This window comes from Podarcis liolepis, assembly GCF_965112155.1.
Source record: "Podarcis liolepis genome assembly, chromosome: 12".
NCBI classification, from domain to species: domain Eukaryota; kingdom Metazoa; phylum Chordata; class Lepidosauria; order Squamata; family Lacertidae; genus Podarcis; species Podarcis liolepis.
The window spans coordinates 35,759,305-35,786,117 of record NC_139563.1 but is presented as its reverse complement, the minus strand read 5'-3'; the positions used below and the strand labels follow the sequence as shown (position 1 = coordinate 35,786,117).

At 42.3% G+C, this 26,813-nt stretch overlaps 1 protein-coding gene across 9 annotated transcripts in view; it reads left to right on the top strand.

The window, feature by feature from the left end:
- The window catches only part of OSBPL3 (oxysterol binding protein like 3), a 99,193-nt gene that overhangs the window by 64,305 nt on the left and 8,075 nt on the right, over window positions 1-26,813 (top strand). For 6 of the 9 annotated variants that reach the window (XM_083467938.1, XM_083467935.1, XM_083467934.1 and 3 more), the window contains 11 exons: window positions 7,781-7,888; window positions 15,483-15,617; window positions 16,130-16,223; window positions 17,641-17,891; window positions 19,527-19,664; window positions 20,795-20,858; window positions 23,071-23,149; window positions 24,423-24,567; window positions 24,794-24,938; window positions 25,540-25,666; window positions 26,068-26,190. In XM_083467938.1, the coding sequence (XP_083324064.1) occupies window positions 7,781-7,888; window positions 15,483-15,617; window positions 16,130-16,223; window positions 17,641-17,891; window positions 19,527-19,664; window positions 20,795-20,858; window positions 23,071-23,149; window positions 24,423-24,567; window positions 24,794-24,938; window positions 25,540-25,666; window positions 26,068-26,190 (1,409 nt within the window). The remainder of the gene's footprint in view (window positions 1-7,780; window positions 7,889-15,482; window positions 15,618-16,129; window positions 16,224-17,640; window positions 17,892-19,526; window positions 19,665-20,794; window positions 20,859-23,070; window positions 23,150-24,422; window positions 24,568-24,793; window positions 24,939-25,539; window positions 25,667-26,067; window positions 26,191-26,813) is intronic. The other 3 variants (XM_083467941.1, XM_083467940.1, XM_083467942.1) reach the window with 1 other exon arrangement.

The following is a 26,813-nucleotide window of genomic DNA, read 5'->3' as shown; positions in this document are numbered from 1 at the left end:
AGAGTGTGTTCCCAACACACTTAACCGCGGCTCGGATTTTAGCCCTTTTTCCTTTGCTTTATATAGTTCATTGAGAGATACTGAGAACTATCTGCATAGCTCTGGTCTGTGTTCTGCTTCTTGGCTGAGTCTGCTATTTTTCTGGGCCATGGGATCAGGTGACAGAACTCAAGGCAGCTTTATAATGCACAGGGAGATTTTTTTTTGGGGGGGGGGTAAAGTAGACTAAACCAAGTATGTCCATTGTTGGAATCCATCTGTCTCGAGAGACAATGGAGTGCACCTCCAGGGCTGAAGTTAAACTGCTGGAGAATCACAGCGCCTGTTGTGGCTGCAGAGACCAGTTACTCATAACTTCTGCCTCCAGCATTGTTTTTGCTGTGTTAGCAGCACTGAAGTGAGCACAAGCCTGGGCAGAGTGTATGGAGGTCCTGGGCTGTCCAGATGGCAAGACCCACCCACCCCAGCTTTGCTTGTGGGCCAAAGGAAAGCAGAGCAATACATTTGCAACCACTTGGCTATAGGAGTTGGAAGAAGGAGACGTACAAGGCACCATCCAACCATCTTAGGGACTCCACTCCAGATTTGTGTAGGGTTTACTCCTTAACCCTTTCGTCTCCCCAAAATATCCCACAAGGCAATGGGTAGGGATTTTTCCTTGGGGTTTGCTCCCAAAGCCTTTCTCACCAATGAGTATAGCTGCAAAGCAAGTGGAGGTTTAGGTTCAGAGTTCTCCTTCTCCTCCCTGATATCAGGTGTATCAGTGATGGATTTTTCAGCGTTACTTTCTTACTTGTTCGGCAATAGGGCCCATGACCAAGATGGGTGGTGGGCTCTTGCTCACTCTTCCACAGTCTTCGTGCAGAGGCTGGATTATGGAGGAAACACAAACTCTGGATTTTCTGCATTGAGCACTAGAGGCCCCCTATAACTCAAAGACTCTAGGCAAGCAATATGTGGGCATTGTATAAATATTAATAAACTTACTCAGTACCTATAAAGTAGTTTTTAGAAATTGTGGGGAATTAGTCAACAACAGATTAAACTGAGTATTTCTCAAAGTCCATGTAGGTGTAGTTCATTTTTAAAATAATAATATAATAATAATTTATTATTCATACCCTGCCCATCTGGCTGGGTTTCCCCAGCCACTCTGGGCAGCTTCCAACTGAATATTAAAAACAATACAGCATCAGACATTGAAAACTTCCCTAAACAGTTGTCTTTTAAAAGTAAAATAGTTGTTTATTGCCTTGACATCTGCTGGGAGGGCGTTCCACAGGGCAGGCGCCACTACCGAGAAGGCCCTCTGTCTGGTTCCCTGTAGCCTCACTTCTTGCAGCGAGGGAACCGCCAGAAGGCCCTCACCGCTGGACCTCAGTGTCCGGGCTGGATGATGGAGGTGGAGACGCTCCTTCAGGTATACAGGACCGAGGCCGTTTAGGGCTTTAAAAGGCTGTTTTACTTTTATTGTGAAGATTTTTTAGTATGTGCCCTGTCTGCGATGCTATGTGTTGGGTAGAAGGCATTTCACACTTTCTTTCTTTTTGTGATAACAAAATCAGGCGAGGTTTTTGCTAACTTGATGCTACTGCCGCTAAACAAGCTGAAGCTTAAAACCAGATTACTCTTCTTCCTTAGATGCTCAATGACATTCCAGCATTCACCTGCTCTCCTTGCTCTGTTCTCTTGGCAAACCTACGATATTGGCTTACAGCTTAGGTCCTGCGTTGGAAACCAGCCTGAGACCTGGGGAATATGAGAAGATGACTTACTGTTTTATGTATTTTTATTACGTGCGTGGCTTTCTTCCCAGGAGGCATCTCGAAGTGATTAGCAGTGAAGTTTGGCTTCAGAATACCTTCTGCTTGGGCTGTCTGTGATGTGAGTCATCAGGTTAAGGGTTGTTAGCTTTGACAGGGGAAAGAACGGCATCTGCTGCTCTCCTAGGTTAGAACATATGGAGTGCACTTGTAGTTGGAAGGCAGGAATGAATCAAGGACCGGTTAACTTGACAGAAATGCATATTCAGCTGGAGTAGATGCAGAGTGGCAGCTACTGCTCATTTGGTAGTTGCTTTCTGAACACTTTTAAGGTTGCAAGCATTTGGATTTATCTGCACCTTAGGCCTTTGCATGGAGCAGGATGAACTGGTAGGATCCTGTAGATCCAGTTTGAAGGGGGTGAGCCCTTTTACATGCTCCAGGAAAAGGGGTTCTAGACCAGTCCTCTAGTTTTCTGCTGGCTTGGAAATGGTTGTGCAGAGAAGAACATTTTTTAAAAGATAGCACTCCCTATCTGAAGGGATGCTGTGCATCTACCACTTCATGACTCTTATTCCCTCTTTAGGCTGCCGCATTTATAGGCCAGGCATGAATCGGAGAGCATCACTTCCTAGCACTAGTTCAGTTTCTTAGCCATTTTAGCCACTGACTTTTGTAAAGATGGATGAGAAAACGGCAACAAGCAACATTAGAATTTTACTCGCTTTCTAGAATAAAAACAGCCACAGAGTGCATAAAAGTGTTACTGTATGTACAGGAAGATTACTGTTCTCCAAAGGTCCCACGAAATGGAGTTATAAAATCATTTTAAAACACAGTACTATTAAATTCACGGCACAGTAATCGTGCGCTAATGCTGCGTCCCATTTTTCTGGCTTAAATATTCTGCATCCTGCAGCTCTTGATTGCTGTACACTCTTGTTCTGGATACAATACCTTGGCTTTTTTTCGGGGATTTTTCCTAGAATAAAAACTCAGGCTGAGTGCCAAACTATTCAGCCATATTTTACAGAACTCTGTTGGAAGTACAACCTTTCAGCTGCCTGTTTCTCCTTTCAGCTCTGCCCAGCCTTGGCAAGCTGGTATTTGTGCCCGAACCAGCAAAATGCACAGGGGTTGTCAGTGGCAGATGGTTTCTCCCCCCAAAGCAGGAATGCTGCAAGTCCCACACAGACTTCTTAAGAAACTTCTTTCTGCTCCGTCTTATCAAAAGCCTCTCTACTAAAATCTCCACCCACAGGTAGATTCTATCAGCCATAATAACTAAATTGAGCTTCCAAGATCAGGGGCATTATGTCTGCAGAGAGGAGCAACAGTGAGCGTGGAACTAGATATGATTTGCCTAGGCCCAAGGACAACTAGTGATGTGAGGTGAGAATATTCTCCGGACAACAAAGCAGGCACAAGGCATGGGTGGATTTCGAACCCCGAGCAGTTATCACTCTCTTCCCTGCCGTTTGTTGCAATTGGACATGCTCTGGAGTTATTTCCTCTCTCATGCGCCTTTCTGCGCAAGAAAAATGAGTTCAGGCAGTGTTATGAAGCAATACTGCAGACATTTTTTCCTGCAACACGTCATGTAACTTAACAGAATTCACAGCCACGAGGCACAGTGATGAATTCCTACCAGTAAATGTTGTTTCATACTACATATTTTTCCTGAATGTTTTAACACTTGGTGTTTGGTGCTGTCTATTTAAGACACTCGGGTCAAGCAGATTTCGTTGGTTTGCTTTTCTCTGTCCAAACATAATGGGAGGGAAGATGAGCACCTTCTTTTTCTTTCTTATCTCAGAAAAGAGTATTGTATTCTTCCTTCTCTTACTCTTTCACAAACAAAGTCTGCCATTATTGAGACAGTAGTGACTGGAAACCTTGCCAGATACCTGTTGGTGCTGATCCTGAACACTCTACCCTGCACACAAATATACACAAAGTTCACTCGTATTCACTCCTTTCTCCTTGGTTCACAGTAGCTATAGCTTGTCAGTGCGAGCAGATCAGTTACCATCAACAATGGTTTACCTCCGAAATGGTTTGGGAGTCCGAAACAGGCCTTGGAATACTGTTTCAAGCTGCTGAACGTGCCTTATTGCAGCTTGTTTTTTGGCCATGTAAACACATGCAGACAGTGTTTGGTCTGACAAGTCACAGACGAGAAATGGCCTTGAAACACCTGGATGTATTCCTAGAAGAAATATTGACTATAGCTAAACGTCTCCAGGAAATGCTGGGGAGGAAGCACTTGGCAAAAAAGGTGTAAACACGATTGACCCTGCCAAATGCCCCCAGGAACGAGAGGATACAATTCAAAAGCAGTTAATGAAAGTGGTCCTCTGGCATTACTCCCAGCCACATAGGAAAGAATTGATGCCTGATGAGAAATGGATGCTTGGATTACCGGCGTAGGGAAGGAGACCCATCCCCCTTAACTACTAACTGGTTTCGAAGGCCACAGAAGGAAGGGCTGTGATTTTGCTCAGGAAAATGGAGTGTGTTGGGTTTCATGTTGGGCGCTCAATAATTCTAATACTCTGGTAAATGTTAGGTGTACTTTGAGCTCTTTCTCCCCAAAGAACTATCACAGTTCAGTAAATAGAACCGGCACCAGACAGGGAGCCAAAGTCCCTGTTTATTGCTGGACAGTTTTGACAGATTTTAAAACATATTTTAAATTGTGTGTGTCTGGGGGGCAGCGGCGGGTATTGATAGAAGAATGCGGTATCTTGATTTACAAGTGTTAAAGGAGGGCTTCGGCATTGCCTCCACATTCATAGCTTCTTGTTGACATCTAAGGTTATTAAAAGCCTGAAACAACAAATGCCATGGCATTTTCCTTTGCCGCTTCTTTAATAGCAACATCGAGTTCCTTTGAAATTTCATTCTGTATATGTAAAAGTGCCTAAAGATGGGACATGAGATAGAATGGGCGAAAGAGTAAAATTTATTATTTTGAGAAGAGCATGGAGCATCTCCAACTATCTCAAAAATAAAATAAAATATGGAGACAGGATGGGGATCCTTTGACCCGTGAGTGGAATGCTTTCCACCCAGCCACCAGGACTCAACTCCCTTCTGGCTACTGAGAGAAAGGAAAAGCAGGGACATAATAGTAGTAGTAAACCAGATGTGGACTGGGAAGCTGAGGTAGGTGAGAGAAGGGCTCTAAACCTTTCCTCTCTGCTAGGATCTCAGTCCAGATTAGGGGGGCCCCACGCCTGCGGATTTGCATTGTCAAAAAACAACCCCATGATGAAAGGGATCCCACAGCTCAATTCCCTTTTTGCCAATGCAAGGCCTGGGGATCATTCTGGATCTGTTATGTGGAAAAACTCCAATTGCAGTGTGTGTATTTTGTGTGTTTAGGTAAGTAGGTATGAAGGTACATGGATGGCTAGTTGGATGGATGGATGGATGGATGGATGGATGGATGGATGCACAGAGAGACAGACAGACAGAGAATTGTGTGTGTGTGCATAAAGGAGACTGAGTAGATCAAGGATTCCCAACCTTTTTTTGGCCATGCCCGACTTAAGCATCTCTAAAATCCTGATTCCCACCCCCTCCCCGGTGACATATAATTCTTATTATTCAAAAAGTGAATTCCTATCCACGTGGAGGAAGCTTAAAAGACCATTAACTGTTAATAAGTCATTCTCAAATTGCCACCCCCCAAAAAATCAAATTGACCCCCTGTGGGGTGTGTGCCCCACGTTGGGAACCACGGGAGTAGCTGGTGGATCAAGGGGGTGTTCTTCTTGAGACAGATTGATAGGGATGGTGCTTGTGAATGTGAGAGATGCCCACATTTGACTCCACCCTGGGATCCAGCCCCTGACACATTTCCCCTGAGCTAAGATTAGTCTGTAGCTGAATATAGATCAGACCACATTAATGGGCCATTTAAGGTTGCCAGGTCCTAAACTGACCAACTTGAGAGCCCAGGGGATTTTAGGACTACACATTGGTTAATAACATAGCTTGCAGCTGAAACAGGTTGGGTTTTTTTAAAATTTAATCTGTGGGGGGGGGGGAGTGATTTGCATCAGGACTAGTGCCCAGGGAGAAAAGGTTTAACCCTTCTCTCCCCAGCCAGGACCCTGCCGATGTGATCCTGTTGTGGCAGTGAGTCTGAAGGGGGAAAGTCTTCCTAGTGCCTGTGGGAGATTTTTCCATTGCCTCTTGCAGCACATGGGTCACTTTTCATCAAGTAGGATTAAACTTGACCTCCTCATGCACTGGAGTACCAATGAAAATCCAGGGATCGGGCTTATTTTTAAAAACAACAACTTGATATTACAGTTAAGCTCCAATCCTAAAGGGAACTGGTACCTTTTTATCTAGATGCATTTGGGCTCGAAATGACCCCTTAAAGATCAGAGCAAAAGTCTTAATTAACCAATTTTTGCCTCCCCTGATTTTATCAATAAAGGAGGGGCAGACATACACACTTGGAAAATTCAGATGTTTTCAACTTTTCCATCAAGTTTGAGGTATCATCCTAGCTCTGAAGATCTCAGGACATTTGCCATTCTGGGGACAAAGTGGTTTTTCGTTGAATCGGAGCAAATGGCAACCGGGTTTTCTGTGGGTTGCTGTTGGTTTCGATTTAGCACTAAAGAGCAGGCTTTCTGGGGGAACGTCAAAACCGCTTGTACCTACTCATAGAACTACATTGGCTCATAGAATCCTAGAGTAGAAAGGGACCCCAATGATCGTCTAATCCAAACCCCTGCAGTGCAGGAATATGCAGCTGCCCCGTACGGGGATCGAACCCACAACCTTGGCATGATCAGCATTAATCTCTAGCCAGCTGAATTAACGCTACTTGTCCAGAAGCAGAAGTGTGGGCGAGCCCTTAGTTTCATTCAAAATATGTCTTTCTTTCTTTTTAAAGCTAAGTAGAATAATTTAAAAATATAAATTCTCAAGTGATTCGTCATGCTTGCCCTAAAAAACATATTCTGTTTGAGGAAAGCAAGTGTTTACTCCCACTTGCTGAAGAGGCATGTTTGATCTTGCCCTGGTTATTCATAAATCAGTTTTAATGTCAGTTCGTTATTGCCATCTGAGAGTGCTTTTCCTGTCTTTCACGGGCTTTGTAATGGGTTTGGCTACATGCCAAGGCCACTAGAACTTTTCTATAGAAGCAGGGCTGGTTTAGACATTAGTTGGCCTCATGCTTTTAACCCATTGTCTTCTCCGGTCTCCTTTAACTGGTCTAAATTTGAAGATTGACAGGAGAAAAGTCACCTTGTAAGTGACATTTTCACCCAGACGCTATAATGCCCATTACAGTTTTCTAATGCAAAGCACGGTAAGTGCTCACTGGTAGATGTTTGGTTATTTGGTGTGTGGTGATCTGCAACAGAGAACCCTGTGTAGAAAATAAATAGCCAATGTAAATTCCAAAGTAGTTAGTCATATTCCATTCTAAGGAAGCAAAGGAATGTGAGGAAATGGGTGTTGCAATGGTTTGAGACGAAGATATAACCCAGAAAAATGTGTGTGTGTGTTTACCAAGTATCTAATGAAGGGCCTAATCTGAAGTCACTTGCTATGTCTCCTACCTTCGTACATTCCAAAGGCGAATTTCAATGTCTTCAGGTGAGACAGAGCACACAAGAACCACTTTAAATGTTACAGTGTGCAATAGGAATACAATAGTTTCGCTTAAGCCCAATGTTAACCACACTTTTTGTGTCTAGAAATTAGTATGAAATATGTAGCACAGTAAGTTTCTAAGCAGCTAAAGTGCAACTTCCCGTCACCTAAATCTACTCTTTACTTTAGAGGAAAGGAGAAACTCTTTGAATTAATTGACGGTGCAAAAAGACCCATAAAGAAACATGTGGGGTTGTTTTTCCCCCCTTTCAAATATTTTTAGAGCACTAAACTGTCTGTGTTTTGAACCATAAAGGCAACCATATAAGATCAGCTGAGACACCTTAATAGCCCAAATGTACTTTTTTTTTTTTTTGTCTTAAACATTTCAGGCCATAGCACAAAACACAGATCTTAAAGACCGGTTACGCAGAATACATGCCGAATCTGTGCTTCTTGATTCAGCAGCTAATGCAAAATCCAGCCCTGATTTGGCAAAGGTGGGTATAGATTTTTCTGCCCTGGTTTGGCAAAGGTGGGTATAGATTCCCTGTCCTTCTGCAAAGCTGCTTGCTGCTTCTCTCCCCCACCTCAGCCCAACCAATACCCTGCTTCTTTTTTCCACCCCATTCAGCTGCTCCTTTTCCTGTGCTTATGACTCATCTGTTGTGACATGAATTATTGTGCATACTTCCCATAGAACAGTTTTATTTCCAAGCATGTTTTTGGTGCTTTTTGCTGACAGCCGAGTTGCTGCCCTTCCGCTGCTAGAGTTTTGTTAGCAAAAGTTGTCCTGTCCTTTTCTTTGGTGTCGCTGAACAGTTTTGTGTCTCTAACTAGTTTTCTATAGTTCCTTCCATTACAGCTTTTGCGCGTGTGTACACACACACACACACACACCACGTGTCATGAGACACAACTTGCATTCTGTTTTGTAAATAGCCGAAGTAGAATATTTCAACACTGCTCATCAGCCTGAAAAGCACATCTCTCAAAAGCTACTGGGGGGAAAAGTGCTATAATATGCCAATGCGCCATCATCATGCCAGGTTCTTGATATTTGGAAGAATAAGGTGAAATCGCAAAGCATCGCTGGAGCTGCAGAGTCTCCCTGCCAGTAGCCAAGTTTACCTTTTTGCTTGAACGTCTTTCTGGCACTTGCAACTGCGATTTCCATAAAGCTGAGCAGAAATATATTTATAAATCGTAGCAGGTAGATGGCGGCTATGAAGGAAGCAGGGCTGTGTTGCTAACAACATGCTCTCTAAATTTTGACTAGCACAATAACTTAGTCTGGTCTTATATAATACTTTTTGAGAAGCCAAATAGAAAATGGTAGGCTGATTTAACATTGACTGACGTTTTGAGTAAACAGGTGGTGCCGGTGAGCACCTCGCGATTAAACTCTGGAACGTACCTTGTTATGACTTGGAAGGGAGGCAAGATTGAAAATTAATGACCTTGTTTGCACGTAGTGCTGGGCCAGTAGTGCCTCCTATGTACTTTGTTTGCTGATAACACAGAGACTCACAATAACACCACAATCACAAGAGGCAGCAGAGAATGCATGCAAGGGCTGCAACAGCCGCCAACTTAGATAGATGGTTTTAAAAGAGGATTATACAAATTCATGCTGGACAAAACTATCAATGGTGTTAGCCCTAATGGCTGCTGGCAGTAGTGGCTACGGTGTACCTCAGAGGCAGGATGTCTTTGAATACTATTTGCTGGAAATGACAGGGACAGGATTACCATTTTGCTTAGGTTCAGCTTGTGGGCTTCCCATGGGCATCTTTTCCACACTCTGAATATCATGCTTTGTGTGTTCTTACACCCCCCACTACTTTCTGTCCACAGTAGTAGGCATAACATAACCGTATTTTGGGGGTGGGGGAATAAAAATACACGCAAGGACACAGTTTTAGCTGTGAGTTAATTCTTTAAATATATATTTTTTAGATTCCTGCCAAAATGCTTCTTTGATTTCGTGCGGATTTTAAAATCTTTAAAAAACAAAACACATCTTTTTAAAACAGCACTATCCATAAAGAATTATAATGGAGGTGCGTGAAGAGGAGAGACGTGGAAAATAGGGCTCAACCTGATGAAAAGTTTAAAAAAGATGGAAGCGTTTGCACTAGCTTCTTCATTTGCAGAAACTCTGCTACTGTTCCATTTTTTATTATTTTTAAGTCGGCGTTTGTGAATGTTCAAAAGAAACAGGCAGGAGAACAACTGTTTGCTCACTTTTTAGGGGCTGTCTGTGTGATGCTGTCATCAAAGTGGCAATTCCAGAACCTACTCTGATTGTTGATCAGGATGATCGGCATAGACTTCAGTTCTGAACAAGTGATTTGATTTATTAGACTTGTATATTAATTTATACTTTTTTTAAAAAAAGTATTAAAATGATGTACGATATTTTTAATACACCGAAGCATGATAAAACATATTAACATAGGAAACTGCCGCCTACAGACTCAGACCAATGGTCCGTGTAGTTCACTGTTGTCTACACTGACTGGCAGCAGCTCTCCAGCAGGAAGAGTTTGGATTTGGATTTGATATCCCGCTTTATCACTACCCGAAGGAGTCTCAAAGCGGCTAACATTCTCCTTTCCCTTCCTCCCCCACAGCAAACACTCTGTGAGGTGAGTGGGGCTGAGAGACTTCAGAGAAGTGTGACTAGCCCAAGGTCACCCAGCAGCTGCATGTGGAGGAGCGGGGATGCGAACCCGGTTCACCAGATTACGAGTCTACCACTCTTAACCACTATACCACACTGGCTCCCAGGAGTCTTTCCCAGCCCTACCTGGGAAGGCCAGGGATTGAGTGACTGTAATAACAATATCACTGAAGCTGCCCAGGATGCTAAAAACATTTTTATGCAGCCCTGAAATCATAGTAAAGTAGACTCCTATCTGGGATAGGAGCATTCCTATCTGGGAAGCTCATTGAAAAGACAGAGAAGGCATATTCTCTAGTTACCCATTCTCCATACTTATTTTGGACACAGCAAAAGGTGTGTCTCAGATGACGAGCACAGAGTCTAAGCAGGAAAAGAGATGATCCTTTAGGTATTGGGGTTGCAGTGAGGCTGGAGGGGAAGAAGTGGGAGTTCACTGTTTAGAATTAAAAGATGTTACCAACAGTGGCTGGGTTTTTTTATCCATTATTTTCATAATGCATGCCTGCAAAAGACATTTGAAGAGACAATGCTCAATTACTTTTAGAGAAGCCAGTAAACTTTAGCCCACCCTTTGTCTGGATGTATTTCATTTTGCAGCTGAACCATATGACATTATATTAGAGTTTGTAATACGATGTTCCAAGCCCAGGTTTTGCAAAATGGGTTTTGAGGATGCATTGATTTTTCAGTTTCAAGAGATGCAATTGATCTGTTTTGGATGGAATGTTGTTGGTGAATTATCCTTCACAACCGTATATTTCTGATTGCTAAAGATTAGTTGTCTTCCTTGAGCTGCAGGAACGGCTGAGCTGTGTTCTTAGGCGCAGTATCAGGACTTTAGCCTCCCATCAGTTTTGAACTGAAAGCCTGAGGGATATCAGGCAGTGGCTTAACTTGTGCACCACCACTGAGCTCTGTTGAAAGCAGAGAGCTTCAGGAAATAAGCCTCATCTGCCAAGGAAGTTTCCCTTGCACTGGTGGGGCAGAACTGGTCTGCTGATGCTCCATTAGCGCTGTAAAATCTTCTGGTTCAGGACTGTTAAGTTATAAAGTGACAAGCTCTTACTATTTACAGACTTCCTTTCTTGCCTCTCCCCTTACCATTGGCTGTGCAGAAGCTGAGAGCTGAGTCTGGTGCACAGAAAATGTTAAAGAATCCCAGTGCTGGATCATTAAATGCAACTTCTTTACATCGTTTGTTTCTCATCCTATACAGTGGAACCTCGGTTTTCCGTTCTGGAAGACCGTTCGACTTCTGAAACGTTCGAAAACCCAAGGAGCAATGGGCTAGCTGCAACGTCAATGGGGGGAAATGGAAAATGCGCCTCGGAAGCCGTTCAACTTCTGAGGCATGTTCGAAAACGGAAGCAACCGTACTTCTAGGTTTTCGGCGTTCAGGTTCCAAATCATTTGGCTTCCGAGATGCTCAAAAACTGAGGTTCCACTGTGCCAGTCTTGTCTAACCTAGAACCCTCCAGATGTTTTGGACTATAACTCTCACCATCCATGGTCAATTCCCTTTCTAGCTAGGACTGATAATAGTACAAAACATCTGGAGAGCAGCAGATTGAGGAAGGCCATTGGTGAGAATTTAACTTGCCTACTCCCCAGACCTCTCTGCTAGTGGTTGTAAAGCAGAAGTAGGGAGCTTATGGGTTCTCCAGATCTAGTTGGACTCCAACTCCAACCCGCCCCAGCATGGCCTATGGTCAAGGATGAAGGGAGTTGTACTCTTGCAACATGGAGATCCACAGGCTTCCTACCCTTGCAATGAAGCATAGAGCAGCTCACAACAACTATTTGTGGTGTCCTTCCCCCCCGCCATGGAAAGCCTCTTTGCATTGAGTCTGGATATAAATGGCAGCAGTGAATGGGACATGAAACCTTTTTACATGATGGAGCTGAGGTTTAATATTGGGAGTTGTGTGTTTGTTTTTTTGTTAACAGCTGGGCTATACTAACATGGATTCCACAGAACCTTTGGGTCACAAACAGTGAAGAAATGGAAAAATGAGGAGTTGTAGTGATGTTTTCTATGGCATAATCGTGGCTGTAACTGCTGTGTATTGCATTACACCAAATCTATTGGTTGATTGATTTTCCCATTAAATAGAACCATATTAAGCTTGTCAAACAAACAAGAAACATATGTTTTTACCCATCCTACTTTGGTAACAGCACCTCTTCTCCTTTCATGAATGCTTTGATCCATCATGGTGTATTTATTGATAAAGGTAAACCTAGCAGTTCAAAAGCACACCAGCGCAAGTAGATAAATAGGTACCACTGCAGCAGGAAGGTAAACAGAGTTTCCGTGCACTCTGGTTTCCATCACGGTGTTCCATTGCGCCAGAAGCGGTTTAGTCATGCTGGCCACATGACCCGGAAAGCTGTCTGTGGACAAACACTGGCTCCCTTGGCCTGAAAGCAAGATGAGCGCCGCAACCTGGTTGTCACCTTTGACGGGACTTAACTGTCCAGGGGTCCTTTACCTATTTACTTTCTTACTTATTGATGCTGAGCTTCTCTTGCCTAAGGCCAAATCTAAGAATCCTAGTAACTGACTTGAAAGCCCACAAAAAACTATCAGTGATGTAGCTAAGGCTCATGGAGACGAGTGTTCCACGTACAGTTGACTTTAATGAGTTATTTTAATAATATGTGTAGTGCCAAGGCCTGACACATCAAATAGCTCTTGATAGTTAAGTGACCAAATTATCAGAACTAAAACAGCAAAGCTGTCGAGTGGAAAACACTCTTGTAAATGCCTTTTTTTAATAGAAAAAACACATTACAGATCAGCTTGTGGATAAGCTAAGGACGTCAGTTTCAATTAGCCAAGTGTGCTGCTTACTTCCCAATCAAAATCTATAAAATGCAGCATAGAATTATAGAGTTGGAAGGGACCTCCGACAGATCCCTTGGGGGGGTTAAAGAACCTTTCATTGGCATGGGTAAAGTCTGTGTAAAATGAAATTATGAAGTAGCCTTCCCCATACAAATGTTGTTGGATTACAGCTCCCATCATCCCCAACCATCGGCCATGCTTGCTGATGTTGCATTTCGACAAGTCAACACAAGTGTATTGAGGGGTATTGATACACCTGCCCAGTTCTCTGTGGTGGACAACAGGAAAAGGTTTTTTAAAAAGGATTAAAATTGGAGCTGCCACCCTACCTCCCTCCTTCTGTTTTCTTTTTGTTTTGTAAAACCAAGCAATTAGCCTGATTTGATGAAGTGTCGGGGGCACTACCACTTTCCTGTCCTGCTTTATTTTCACAAGGGACGTGCAGAAAGTTATTCAGAGCCTGTGGTTCATCAAGCATTTATTCTGATTTGCTTGTGGGGAGCTTGTAGGATATTTGCATCAAGCGATTGTTTCCTCATTCTTCCCAGTGCACATTCGCACTAACTTAACACAAAAAGCCCCCTTTCTCAAAGCAGGTTTGTTTCACAATCTGCTTTAACTCTTCGATCCAAACTTGTCATACGTATGACTGTGTCTCATCCATTAAAAAAAACAGTAGTAATAGCTTGAAAGTGATCTTAGTCAGAGCTTAAGCCTGTTGATTTATTGTGGGGAAGAAGAAGCTGATAAGGAGCGTTCTAGCAACTGTCTTTCAGGCGGCGCAAAACAAGATGTGAGGGCGGAAAAGAATTATACGAAGTACATAATGCCTGTCTTTATTTGACATTTTGCTGCATCCTTCTATGCTTTTGCTCCTTGTGTCCTTTCTAAAGTGCATGCTGCCCTCAGTTCTTTTTACTGCAGGGAGTATTCAAGGTGCTGCTTTCCAGATGCCGGCCTTTGGCAATGCTAGCTGGGACTATTGTGAGTTGGAGCCCCACATCATCTGGAGAGCAACAGATTAGCTACCCCTGTTTTGCAGCCTGTACTTCAGTTTTTCAGTAACAATCTAATGCTCCTGGTCAATGTTCTTTTTTTCCATATGAGGTTTGGCGACATGGAGATTCTCTTCCCTTCCCAATTTCTCTGCATTTCTCTCATAGATAGATAGATAGATAGATAGATAGATAGATAATCATTATTTAATTTTCTGTTTTACAATTTAGAATACTCATTTAAACATCCTTCAAATATCAGTGACTTCCCTTCTTCTCTTTCCATGGTTCATTCTGCATATCATAAATCCCTGCATATTTTACATATTTCATTATTACATCCACCAAAACTTATTTACACTGTTGAATTTATCTTAATGCTGCCAACGTTTTCAGGTGTACACAATTTCCCCCATATATTCAATAAACGTTTTCCAGTATTCCCTTATTTTCTTCTTGTTCTCTTATTCTACATGTTAAGTTCGCAAGCTGCGCATATTCCATCAACTTAAGTTGCCGTTCTTCTTTAGTTGGGACCTCGCTCGTTTTCCATTTTGGGGCTGACAAAACACGGGCCACAGTGGCAGCATATGTAAATAACCTTTTTTGACACCTGGGAATTTCCGTCTGAATTATCCCCAATCCACGTTTCTCTATGGTTGCGGTGACAGTGGATACTCTGTTCACATCCACCATTCTTTTTATTATGCTGGATTTTACATATAGGGAAATGTGTCTTCTGCCAGATCACTAGTGGACCCCACTAGCAGCAAGCAGCACTTTTAAACAAAGTAAACGGAACGCTATGAAGTGTGACAGAATGAATCCTGGGGCTGCCTTGCTTCCTCTGCTCACCCTATAAGCTTGTTTGAGCAAATAGTACAGTGGTACCTTGGTTCTCAAATGCCTCGGTACTCAAACAACTTGGAACCCAAACGCTGTAAACTGGGAAGTGTTCTGGTTGGCAAACTTTTTTCAGAAGGCAAACGTGCTCCGTTTTGAGTGTTACGCTTCTGATTTAAGTGCCACACTTCCGTTTTGAGTGTTACACTGAGGTCTGTCTGTTTTTGCTATTTATTTTGCATTTTTGTTTTTGCAGCTCTTTTTGTTTTGTATTTGTGACTGTGTGGAACCCAGTTCAGCTGCTGATTGATTGTGTGACTGCAGCGCATTATTTATTGCTTTTATTTTATGGATCAATGGTCTCGTTAGATAGTAAAATTCATGTTAAATTGCTGCTTTAGGGGTTGCTTTTAAAAGTCTGGAATGAATTAATCCATTTTGCATTACTTTCTATGGGAAAGCGCTCCTTGGTTTTGGAACGCTTTGGTTTTGGAACGGATTTCCAGAACGGATTAAGTTTGAGAACCCAAGATACCACTGTATGTGGCTTTTGGTATCTTTGGGGTTGAAACTCAAGGGTAGGGCATCCACTTTGAATGCAGAAGGTCCAAGATGCGACCCCTGAGAGTCTCTGACAGTCAATGTAGACATAGGGCAACTCCCTCCGTTGTTAACAATGACACTTTCGCTCAAGGCTCTTTTCTGTCTCTCATTTGCAGGAAAACTCAGACGACGAGAACAGGGGTCTAGTTCACCAGCTTTCCAACGAAAGTCGGCTGTCTATAACGGATTCGCTCACCGAGTTTTTTGATGCTCAGGAAGTCTTGCTGTCTGCCAGCTCTTCAGAAAACGAGGTCTGGGCACCGGCGTCGGAAGCAATGGTCTCATGTCGCTTGTTTCAAAGCTGTTTGACCTTTACTGTCTCGGCACACTAATTGCAAACCCAGGGCAGCAAGCGACATGTTATGTACCATTCAGAATACACAATTATTTATCACTACTAGGTTTAAAAAGCAGTTTGAAAAAGGGGGAGGAGGGGTTTGCAGGAAATGCTGCTTATAGATGTTACCGATGTTGTTTTGTTTTGTTTTGTTTTTTAAAAAAGCATATGTTCAAATATTATTTGTCCGTCTGACAAATGTTACAAAGATTTGTGGGTGTGTGGGTATTAAACATTGGGATGTGTATTTAGGTTTTGGTTTTGCTCTTGACACACACAAGTAGAGTCCCTAACAGGGTTTTGCCGTTGCAATATCCATTTCAAACTTCATGGCCTCTTTTTATCCACTTTTTCAGTTTCCCAAATACTGTGGTGTTCTGCATGTTCCTTTTAATCAAAATGAAAGCATATTTCCTTCCGCCTCAGGTATCTGATGATGATTCATACGCCAGTGATGTGAGTGATAACATCTCCGAAGACAACCTAAGTAACGACATAGAGAATGAAAGGCAAACCCTCGGTAGGAGTTACAAATTTCTTTGTGGTCTGTCCTGAGGGTTTCTGCTTTCTCTTTACCAGAAACTTGTAGTGCAGAAATGAAGATGCAGACACGTTCAGGATTGTGTTTCCTTTTAAAGGGTTATTTTTGCAACAGTGAAATGGCATACAGTGATCTCTCCCTTGTAGGAGAAACCACCTGTATAATAATAATAATAATAATAATAATAATAATAATAATAGTAGTAGTAGTAATATACCACCCTATACCCGCAGGTCTCAGGGCGGTTCACAACATAAAATCACAATACAAATGCACAAAATACATAATATGAATGAAAACAAGAACCACAGAGCTCAGAGGTTCTTGCCCTCCCTTTCCCATCCCCTCTGTATAGGTTTTGGAGCCTGTACAGTCATACACAAATCCTTCATCCCTAGTAATGGCCTGATGCGCTGCAGCACACAACGTCAAAGAGGGTGAGGGGAGGAACATAGCTCCATTGACTCCCATGACCTTGCTTCCAAATGCACAGCACTTAGGTGAGGATGGATTGTGCCCCAAGGCCTTCGTCCAATAAGCATGCAGCAGTTACCCACTTTTGTCACACAAGGCCCAGGTGTTCCCATTCCAGGCTGTCCTCTTGCTGAAGTGATATTTCTTTCCCCTTCCGCTTGATCGAGAGGTGCCAACTACAATAAAATATGGCGGGGCAGGTAAGCCCCCCCCCCCCCAAGATGGATCTCAAGGCTTGGCACACGCACAATATTTTAATGGCAATACCCATCAACTTTGGGGAGGCCCGGCCCTCTCAAATATTTAATTGGGGTGGGGGGCAAAAGGACCTCAGCCCTTAGGAGTTGGTACTTATGCACTAGATTTACTGGTTGTTGTTTTCTCTTTCTTCACAAAGGAGGCAGAGCAAACAGATTGGTCCATAGCTATCAAACATATATGCTTTCCCTGGAATAAAAAGTCCTGCTTAAAATGTGGCAGGGTGTTGTTGTTTTTTAAAAAGTGTGGCTGATAAAACATACAGCACCTTTGGGATTCTTCTGCATGGTTCTGGGCTGGCAATTAGCTGCACTGGTCCCACGTTGCACATCGTTGGTGCTGGAATTTGAAAACTAATTTCCTACTTGAATACACAGAGATGATCTTCCCAATTCAGGCAAAATTAAACACTTGCTTAAAATGGGGAGCAATTCGGTTTCAGGGAAACAGATGGGGGGGATAGAGAGCTAATTTGGTGCAAGGAGTCTCAAAGCTATGAAACTTTGCTGGTTGCTCTTGGGCAAGCCACAGCGTCTTGGCATAACCTACATCCTCTTCAGGACTGTGTTGAAAGGAAGCCTCTTTGTGGTTTGCTACAACTGCAAAAGTGTGGATATTAACCATGGGATGTTGCCAAATTTAATCCTGGCCTCTTGTCTTCTAGACAGTGTTCCCGACGACAGCTTGGAATGCCATTCCAAGCGGAGGACGTGTCTGCCGGCTCCGTGTCCCAACACTAGTAACATCAGCCTCTGGAACATTTTGCGGAACAACATTGGGAAAGACCTCTCCAAGGTGGCCATGCCAGTGGAGCTGAACGAACCGCTGAACACTTTGCAGCGCCTCTGCGAGGAATTGGAGTACAGCGAGTTGTTGGATAAAGCGGCACGTACGCCCAACCTGTTTGAGAGGATGGTAAGAGGAAATTGGGTCCCTCGGCAGCTCTAGAAGGAAAGTGAGTTCTCTTTTGCATGTCCGCAGGCATGTGATGGTTCGTGCATCAGCTGTCAGGAGCGAGCTGGCCAACAGTAAATCACACAAAGTAAGTGGAGTTAACGCTTGACCAGAAGAAACAGGAGATGAGCACAGGAACTCTTCTTCGGTAGGTCTTGCCCCTATGAAGCAGTTGCGGAGACTGGAGATTCCTGCCTTCCCACAATTGTCTTTGTCTGCGGGTGGCGCTGTGGTCTAAACCACTGAGCTTAGGGGTTGCCAATCAGAAGGTCGGCGGTTCGAATCCCCGCAACAGGGTGAGCTCCCATTGTTCAGTCCCAGCTCCTGCTAACCTAGCAGTTCGAAAGCACGTCAAGTGCGAGTAGATAAATAGGTATCGCTCTGGCGGGAAGGTAAACGGCGTTTCCATGCACTGCTCTGGTTCGCCAGAAGTGGCTTAGTCATGCTGGCCACATGACCCGGAAGCTGTACGCTGGCTCCCTCGGCCAGTAAAGCAAGATGAGCGCCGCAACCCCAGAGTCGTCTGCGACTGGACCTAATGGTCAGGGGTCCCTTTACCTCCTCTCCAGGGCTTTTCCCAAGCAATCGAAGGCTGTGTCTGTGTGCCTGCCTCTGCTCCTTCCCCTTCATCTCTCTCCTGGTTCTGGGAAACTAGAGGTGAGGGGAGCTTGGCACAGCAGGACAGGGAGACACCCATACCTTTTCACCAGCCTGACTCATCTCTTCCTCTTGGCCTCCCTCTTCCCACTCGCCTGCTTCAACTTCTGCCTCGGATTCTGGACATCTCTCTGCCACAGACTCTCCCAGCTCACTAAACCCTGCTTACCTGTTCAGCCTCTGACACCTCCCCTTCCCAGTCTGCTCCCTCTTCTCTCCCTGTCTACTCATCATCATCCCACCACCCATTGAGATGAATCCCGAGTGTGTTGGATACAGTAACGTATAAACTGTCACTTAAAAAACAACCAGCAAGTTTCCCTCTGTTTCTTTGTATTTGCCTTCTGGAAGCTATTTGGTGGTGTTATGACTGCAGGGTGCCTGGACCCCCCATGAAAAGCACAATAATCTGTTTTGGCACCCCGTTCATTCTGTGCAAGAAGCAAACATTCTGGCTGCCATTCAGAAAAATTCACGCTGACAGCTCCATCTGCCCTCGATGGAGCTTTGACATGGTTTGTCATGGGAGTCTACCTCTGCTATTTCTATGAACTGATCTGGAGGTGCTTATTGTGCTTTTAATGAGAATGGAGCCATAATAAAAATCCAGTAGTCATTTTATTCATTGCAATGGAATTTAGTTCAAAACAGCCATTTAATTTTTGTTTTCTTCTTAGAGTCTATTGCAATTCAGGAACTTTAGTGTCATTCTGTAAATACTGAGTCATGTTCCCATGCTAAAGATATTGTTCCAGATTTCAGGAAACATATCTGCAAATATTAAAATTGCAAAGTGGAGAAAAAATGGTGTCTGCAGTCAGTGTGAGATCAGAACATCCTCCCCGCAAAAATCAGATTTTTAAAAAATTAAAATGCAGCAAGACATGACACATACCCCTTTATTAATGACCAACGTAACCTGATGTCTTCTGTTTGTAGGTATATGTGGCTGCTTTTGCTGTATCTGCTTATGCATCCAGTTACTACAGAGCTGGAAGCAAGCCTTTTAATCCTGTGCTTGGAGAAACCTACGAATGTATCCGAGAAGATAAAGGCTTTCAGTTTTTTGCTGAACAGGTACTACTTTTCTGTTGTGGTCCAGGCTGAAAAATTTGCTAGTTCTGATTATGTGGCAGTAGGTTAATTTTATACTGAATTGCTTCAGTTGACTTTTGCATACATAGCTTGAACTGAGATTGTTGAAAGCTGTGGAATAGAATGGTTACTTTGAGGAACCACCTCCAAATCCATATATTTTAGAGTGGGTGCCTTGCACCTTAGTGTTTTCTTTACACTCGCTAAAATATTTTACTTTTACCACTGCCCTGTGTATCCAGATGGCAAGTGAATTATATCCCATAGTTTCCTGGCAGTAACTATACATAAACTTGATACAAAACAGCACAGGTTCCACTTTAAAGTGAAAAGCAAAATTAATTATATTTTAAATGACTACAGTATAAATAGATGGTTACGTTAGCTTGTATGGTTACTTTATGCTGAGCTTGGTTGCTATTTCTTGTACCTCAGAAATGTTACTGTTTCTTTTCCGTTATTTAAATCTGTAGCAAATTTCCGTAAACCACTCCAACCCAATTAAACACTTCTCAGTCTAGAGACTATATTTCTCTAAGGTGAGACAGAAATGAACTTAAAAAGGGCACATTATTACTCAACAGGAAATACTTCACTTTTTCTCAGGCCTGATCCTTATCCTGTACTAAATAACACTCTCTAACAATAGCTCTGACTGGAAACCAAACTTGACGTTTAACTGCCTTTTTCTGGTATTTGTGTTTCCCTATATCTATCTTTTATTTTATTTTTGGATTTATTTTATGTTTTGGATTTTATTTCTTTGCAAGTGACTTGATTTAAGACAGTTTATATACCGACATTTACTTGTTTTTATTATTAATTTTTTTAAAATTAACAGTCCTCATTAACTTCCCATTCAAATGGGAACGGAATACAAATTAGTATTAATCGCTTTACACCTGCTGTTCTGGGTTGTTGTTTTTAAACATTTTTTTTAATGTTTCGTTATCCATATCCAATGCTGGTTTTGCTATCACAAGCTCCCTCTTGTGGTCAGTGCTGTGCTGGAAATAAAATGAAACTATTAAAATAATTCATGAGAGAGGAATGGAAGTCATTAAAAAAAAAAAAAACTGTAGCTGTAACGGTTACTTTTCCCTTCCTCTTAGGTCAGTCATCACCCACCTATATCTGCATGTCACGCTGAATCTGATAACTTTGTGTTTTGGCAAGGTAACTCTTCAGCTTATTGTCTCTAGTTTTTACTTGAAGGTGAAGGAAATCTATAAGCTCAAACGTTAGTGGCAGATGTTAGTGCAGCTTCAGAGATTGTGCTGCCTGTGCCAAAGAATCTGTTTGTATGGCATTATGGGGAAACACAGACATTGGCATAACAAACATACGTATCCTCAACCTCGGCTACCCTCAACCAGCCTTCACCAACTTGGTGTCTTCCAGATGTTCTGGGCTGTAGCTCCCATCAGCGATGCTGGTGGGGATCATGGAAGTTGTAGCCCAGAACATCTGGAGGACATAAGGTTGGTGAAGATCCTTGGACCTTAGGATTTAGTGAACCATCTGTAATTGAAACAGCTTGATGTAGCCAGTTTGGAGGAGGGTGCTGTTTTAGAAATGGCTGCTTACTGCCTTCCCAGTAAACGGTGGTTGTGGCTCCACCCGAGTCCCCTTGCTGCACGATGCCATCTTTGCAGCCGTTGCTGCGTCCCCTCGTAAGGTGTGCGGGCCCATGGGTTCCCACGAGGACCCTCAATTCAAGTAGGCCAATCTGCGGCATCTCAGGGGGGCAGGGCTTGGGGAGTAGACCTGGCTGAAGCAGGCTTCACTCAGGTCCACTTCCCACCTATTTATCTTGGCTGGTCCTGCTTGCAGCAGCGCAGTCAGCCAGGAGCATCACATTTGTAGTGTTAATTCATTTAGCCCTCTCTAGTCGGGTGCTTCCGGGCAAGGGGACTCTGTAGCTGGGCACGCAAGGCAATTGATATCATCTTGCTGCCATAGACCTGAAACTGGTCTGTGGTATCAATACTACTCTACAATAATAGCATATACAGTGGTACCTCAGGTTACATACGCTTCAGGTTACAGACTCCACTAACCCAGAAATAGTGCTTCAGGTTAAGAACTTAGTTTCAGGATAAGAACAGAAAACGTGCTTCGGCGGCAGCAGGAGGCCCCATTAGCTAAAGTGGTGCTTCAGGTTAAGAACAGTTTCAGGTTAAGAACGGACCTCTGGAACGAATTAAGTACTTAACCCGAGGTACCACTGTATAAGTGGAGTGTGTGTGTGTGTGTGTGTGTGTGTGTGTGTCTGTGTGTCTTTTTAAAAACACAGAGAAACAATGTAATAATACAACATTTTTTGAACAAACCAATAGGAAAACAAATTCTTGCCTGTTTCTCCAAACATTTGAATTGAAAGCAAGGGCACAGTTAAACTGCTACACGCTAAGCCCTATTGAGTTTACATTTGAGCAGCACTGAGTGGGTTGCACTCAGGGAAACGAATGCAAGGACAGTTGGCTTATGCTTAATTCTTCTGGAAACCTCCACTATTCAGGACACTGAAGTATTGTATTCTCTGCTTGTCATAAATGTTTCAGATGACTTCATTGTCTAAAACAAGAGTCTGGTTCCAATCTCCAAAGAGGAAAAATTAAAGCATCTAGCAAAATATGCTGTGGTTATACGAGCTGCCATGATTTAGGAATCATGATATGTTTGCTTTAAGGATCTTAAGTCAGTATAACTATTAGTCACCAGGCTGAGTTTTGCCCTGGTTATATTCAGCACCATTTGAAGCTTAGGAGCTGTGATAAGTGAAATACGAGATTTCACTATAGAGTTACATCTGATTGCAAATCTGTAAATGAGCAGTGGAATGTATACTAGCCATAGTTTTGTGCAAAGTGAATGAGCCACAGCAAATTTCAGGCTCATGCACTCCTCTATCCTTCTTTAGTGTGGCTTGTTCAGATTTGGGTGAACCATAGTCTGTTGTGTTGTCTGTGTGGTTCGCTTTAGTTATGATTCATTTCAAACAGGTCACTTCCAACCATGTTTTCTGAAGCTTCTTGTTTAAAGTAACCATTGTTATTGTCAGCCACAGTTTCAGGGCTGCACCAAGCTGTAGTTAACTAAAAGTGAACACAAAAGCTTCCCAAGTCATCCTCATGGGTGACTGGGAGCATAAGAGAGAATGCATGAGCTCCATGTTTAGTGTGATTGCCCACATGCCACTAAACCATGGTTTAGCATGACATTCAAACACAGCCACTATTCAATACCTTTGTCAATTTATTGATGGTCTCAGGCTTAAAGTATAACACTTAGTAAACAATTCAGCTCAACAATAGCAATTTGTGTTTGGTGTTAAGGATGTACTTAGTTTATTACTGATTTTTATTTTAATTTTTTTTAATTTCAGATATCAGATGGAAAAACAAATTCTGGGGGAAATCCATGGAAATTGTGCCAGTTGGTACAACACATGTAATTTTGCCAGCGTAAGTTCTGTAATTGTATGGAGACTGTAGTTCACTTTTTGCGGCTCTGGGGTTGTCAAAACTTCTTTGGCACAAAAATCTCCATATTTTTTTGCTTTCCATAACCTAGCAAATCATAGGGTGCCACAGAGAGAGAATTATGTGCATAACATATATACAAGATACCTGCTATCAGAAATTCTTTTAACTAGGGATAGCTTTGGACTGAACCTGGGACATACCATTATGGGCTCAACATTCTGTCGCTTATAAAAATTTCACCTGTTGAGCCAACAATTTATCATCCCATGATCAAAGCTTGTGAATGTGGCAAATTCAGACTGATCTGATTGCAACGGGTTTATCAGTTTTAAAATGGCTACAAATTGACCCATTCACCCTTTTTAAAACAAGCTTATCGTATATTTCTTTCCAATTTTGATGAAAACTATAAATGCACTTTATTGAGGTTTATTGAGGAAAGCCATTTCTCATTGGTATGGTGAAGATCTGTGCAGCTGTTGAAAAGTTGTTAAAGCTTATGGCAGCAACTACATACAAAATAAGGGGTTCAGTTCCGAAGGGGAAATTCTGCTAGCACTCCCAGTATTTGCTGAGAGCGCCACCGTGTGGATGCCGTGTGCAATGCCTATTCCTTTCATGCCTATTCCTTTTTGTGTATGGCAGTGTGCTGTAATGATTAGGAGATGCAGTCGCTAACCATGTGCACAATTGGAAATCTAAAAAACTGTTGTGGGCATCACGTACCACAACTCCCAACACGTGAACACGCTGTGACCTTCATCATAACCCCACTGCCCACTTGCACTGCCATTCCCTGTGCTCCTGCACTGACACAAGCATGAGTCAGTTCTAAGGAGGATTCCTCCAGGAATACAATAGAATTCAGATGCTTCAAAAGGCAATACAGAGCCACGTGTTTTGCCTCGATTTAGCATCTGTTGATTTTATTAATCTTTTGGATTTTTAAAAATACCTGTTCTGTTTTTATTGAGAAATCTAATGTTTCATATTTTTGCAAACCAGGTTTTCTTAGAATCAAGCGGTATATAAATTTTGCTAAATAAGATAAATAAATTTGCTATCCCCAAGTGCAAGTTTTCTATCTTGGTGAGATATTTTCTCTCTTTGCTTTGTCTCTGTTTGTCTTGAAAGGAATCAAAACTGGATATTCAGGGTGTTTGAGATAGATGAATGTTTTAAGTAAAACCATTGATTTTATTAACTAATAGTTTATTACAACATGAAATCACAGTCCTCTGTTTTCTCCTAGCTATAAGGACCATTATGAATGGAATAAGGTGACATCGTGCATTCATAATATATTAAGTGGACAGCGGTGGATAGAACACTATGGGGAGATCATAATCAAGAATCTGAATGACCACAGCTGTCTCTGCAAACTTACTTTTGTAAAGGTAATATTAACATTACCTTGGATGTTCTCAAGAGTCTGTGCCATTTCATTTAAAAAGCCAGTAAGTTTACTAACAGAATTTCCTGGGCAATGAGGATGTTGAATAATATCCTGAGGTTGTAAGCTTACATAGTCATTTCTGGGCATATCTATAGGAGCAAGCTAATTCACATATATTTTTTTCTGATCTTTTGAAGTGATTTTGGTTTTGCTCATTTTATCTCCAGACAAAATACTGGAATCACAATGTACATGAGATTGAAGGAAATGTTTTGGACAAAAATGGGAAAGTAGTACATCGTATTTTTGGGAAATGGCATGAGAATATATACTGCGGAACACCATCTTCGCCAAAGTGCATCTGGAGAGCAAGTTAGTGACCAATCAACTATTTTTTTTTTTATGCACATATAAAGCATTTGCACTCCCTACCTATGCTCTTCCATTGACTGCCACCTGCCACAATCTAGACATCTTAAGTTTCAGTACATTTTACTATAGTTCTTTACCATGCTATATACTATGGATGGAATCTTGTAATGGAGAAATCCATAATAATTCACTATAAATGACTGTCTAGATAGGTCACACTTAAGACATTGGCCATATGCAGATAATGCTCAACCATGGCAAATAGTTCAACTGAATGCATGGTTAAGGGTTATCTTCAAACCAAAGCAGAGCAGTTGAAAACAAAACGGGAGTAGAAAACAAAAAATAAAAATGGGTTTAAAAAGTGGCATAGAATAAAACCACAGAGACACATAAAATCCATTGTTGTTAAAAACATGTAGGAAGTCCTCTTGATGTCTAAATTACCGTAACCAATTTTGCCTGGCAAACATCCCTATGGAGGGAGTTCAGAGACTGGGGTGTTGCCACAGATATTATGTATGTAATCATTGCTCTTAAGTCATGAAATTATGAATAGATTTGGGCTGGAGAAAATAATCAAATCCATTTTTATTTGCAGATCCAATGCCAAAAGATTATGAACAGTGGTATGGTTTCACACAGTTTGCATTAGAATTAAATGAATTGGACCCGCTCACTAGGCCTCTGTTACCATCTACTGATACCCGATTTAGACCAGACCAAAGGTATTATTATTATTATTATTATTATTATTATATAATTAAGTTTCCTGTAGCTGAATACATACTGAGGCAGCACTTCTTATCTTGTACCCTTCAGAGGCAGGATGTGCATGTGTTGTGCTCATCATCAAGGAAAATCAGTTCTTACTGGTCAGTTTTTTGGGAAAGACAAAAAGAGAGTAGAGATCATTACCTGCCTCTGAAATGTCAGGGTCCCTTCCCTCCCATTTTTTGTTGAGTTCTAGAATCAGTTCACTGGTTGTTTTCCCAATCTGTAACCTGGGACAATTATCTGGTTGTTGGTTAAAAGCTCTAGCTACTTCATGGTTTGCAGATACTAAGCTAAGGGAGCCACAAAATAAAATGCCAATAATGCTTTGTTCTTTTATCGTTGCTTATGGCAGGCTCCTAGAGGAAGGGAATATTGAAGGAGCAGAAATGCAAAAACAAAGGATTGAGCAGCTACAGAGAGAGCGGCGGAAAGTTCTAGAAGAAAACAATATGGAGCATCAGCCTAGATTTTTCAGGTATTTTTTTAACATAGCAGATTTTTTTGCTGAAATGTCTGCTAATATGCTAGAAGAGTGGCACAGAAAGTGATCCACAAGATCCCACTTCATGGTTCATTTCTCAGAATACTTACCTAATTGCTAAAGCCATAATTTTATTTATGTCTTGTGGTTAAAACAATGGGCTAGGAAAACCAAAGAAATTGTTTTCTTGCGGTGGGGTGGCTGGAAGCTAACTCGGAAACATGTTGGGAGAAGTGAGGAATCAAGGAATAAATGGGGAATCCTGTGGCTCTCTAGATGTTGTTGGACTACAACTCCAGTCATTCATGACCATTGGCCATGTTGGCTGAGGCTGATTGGAGATGGAGTTGAATAACAGCTCAAGGTCCAGGACACAGCTCCCAATATCCTACTCATGGATTTTTCCTGCAGAAACGTTGGTTCCTCATCACTGCCATACATGATGGCATTTTTGAGTTGCCTAGCTTGTTTGGGAGTTGGCATACAGTTGTAACTTGGATCCCGAATGCCTTGCAAGTCGAACATTTTGGCTCCCAAACACCGCAAACCCAGAAGTGTGTGTTCCGGTTTGCAAACGTTCTTTAGAACCTGAACGTCGGACGCAATGTCCGCAGCTT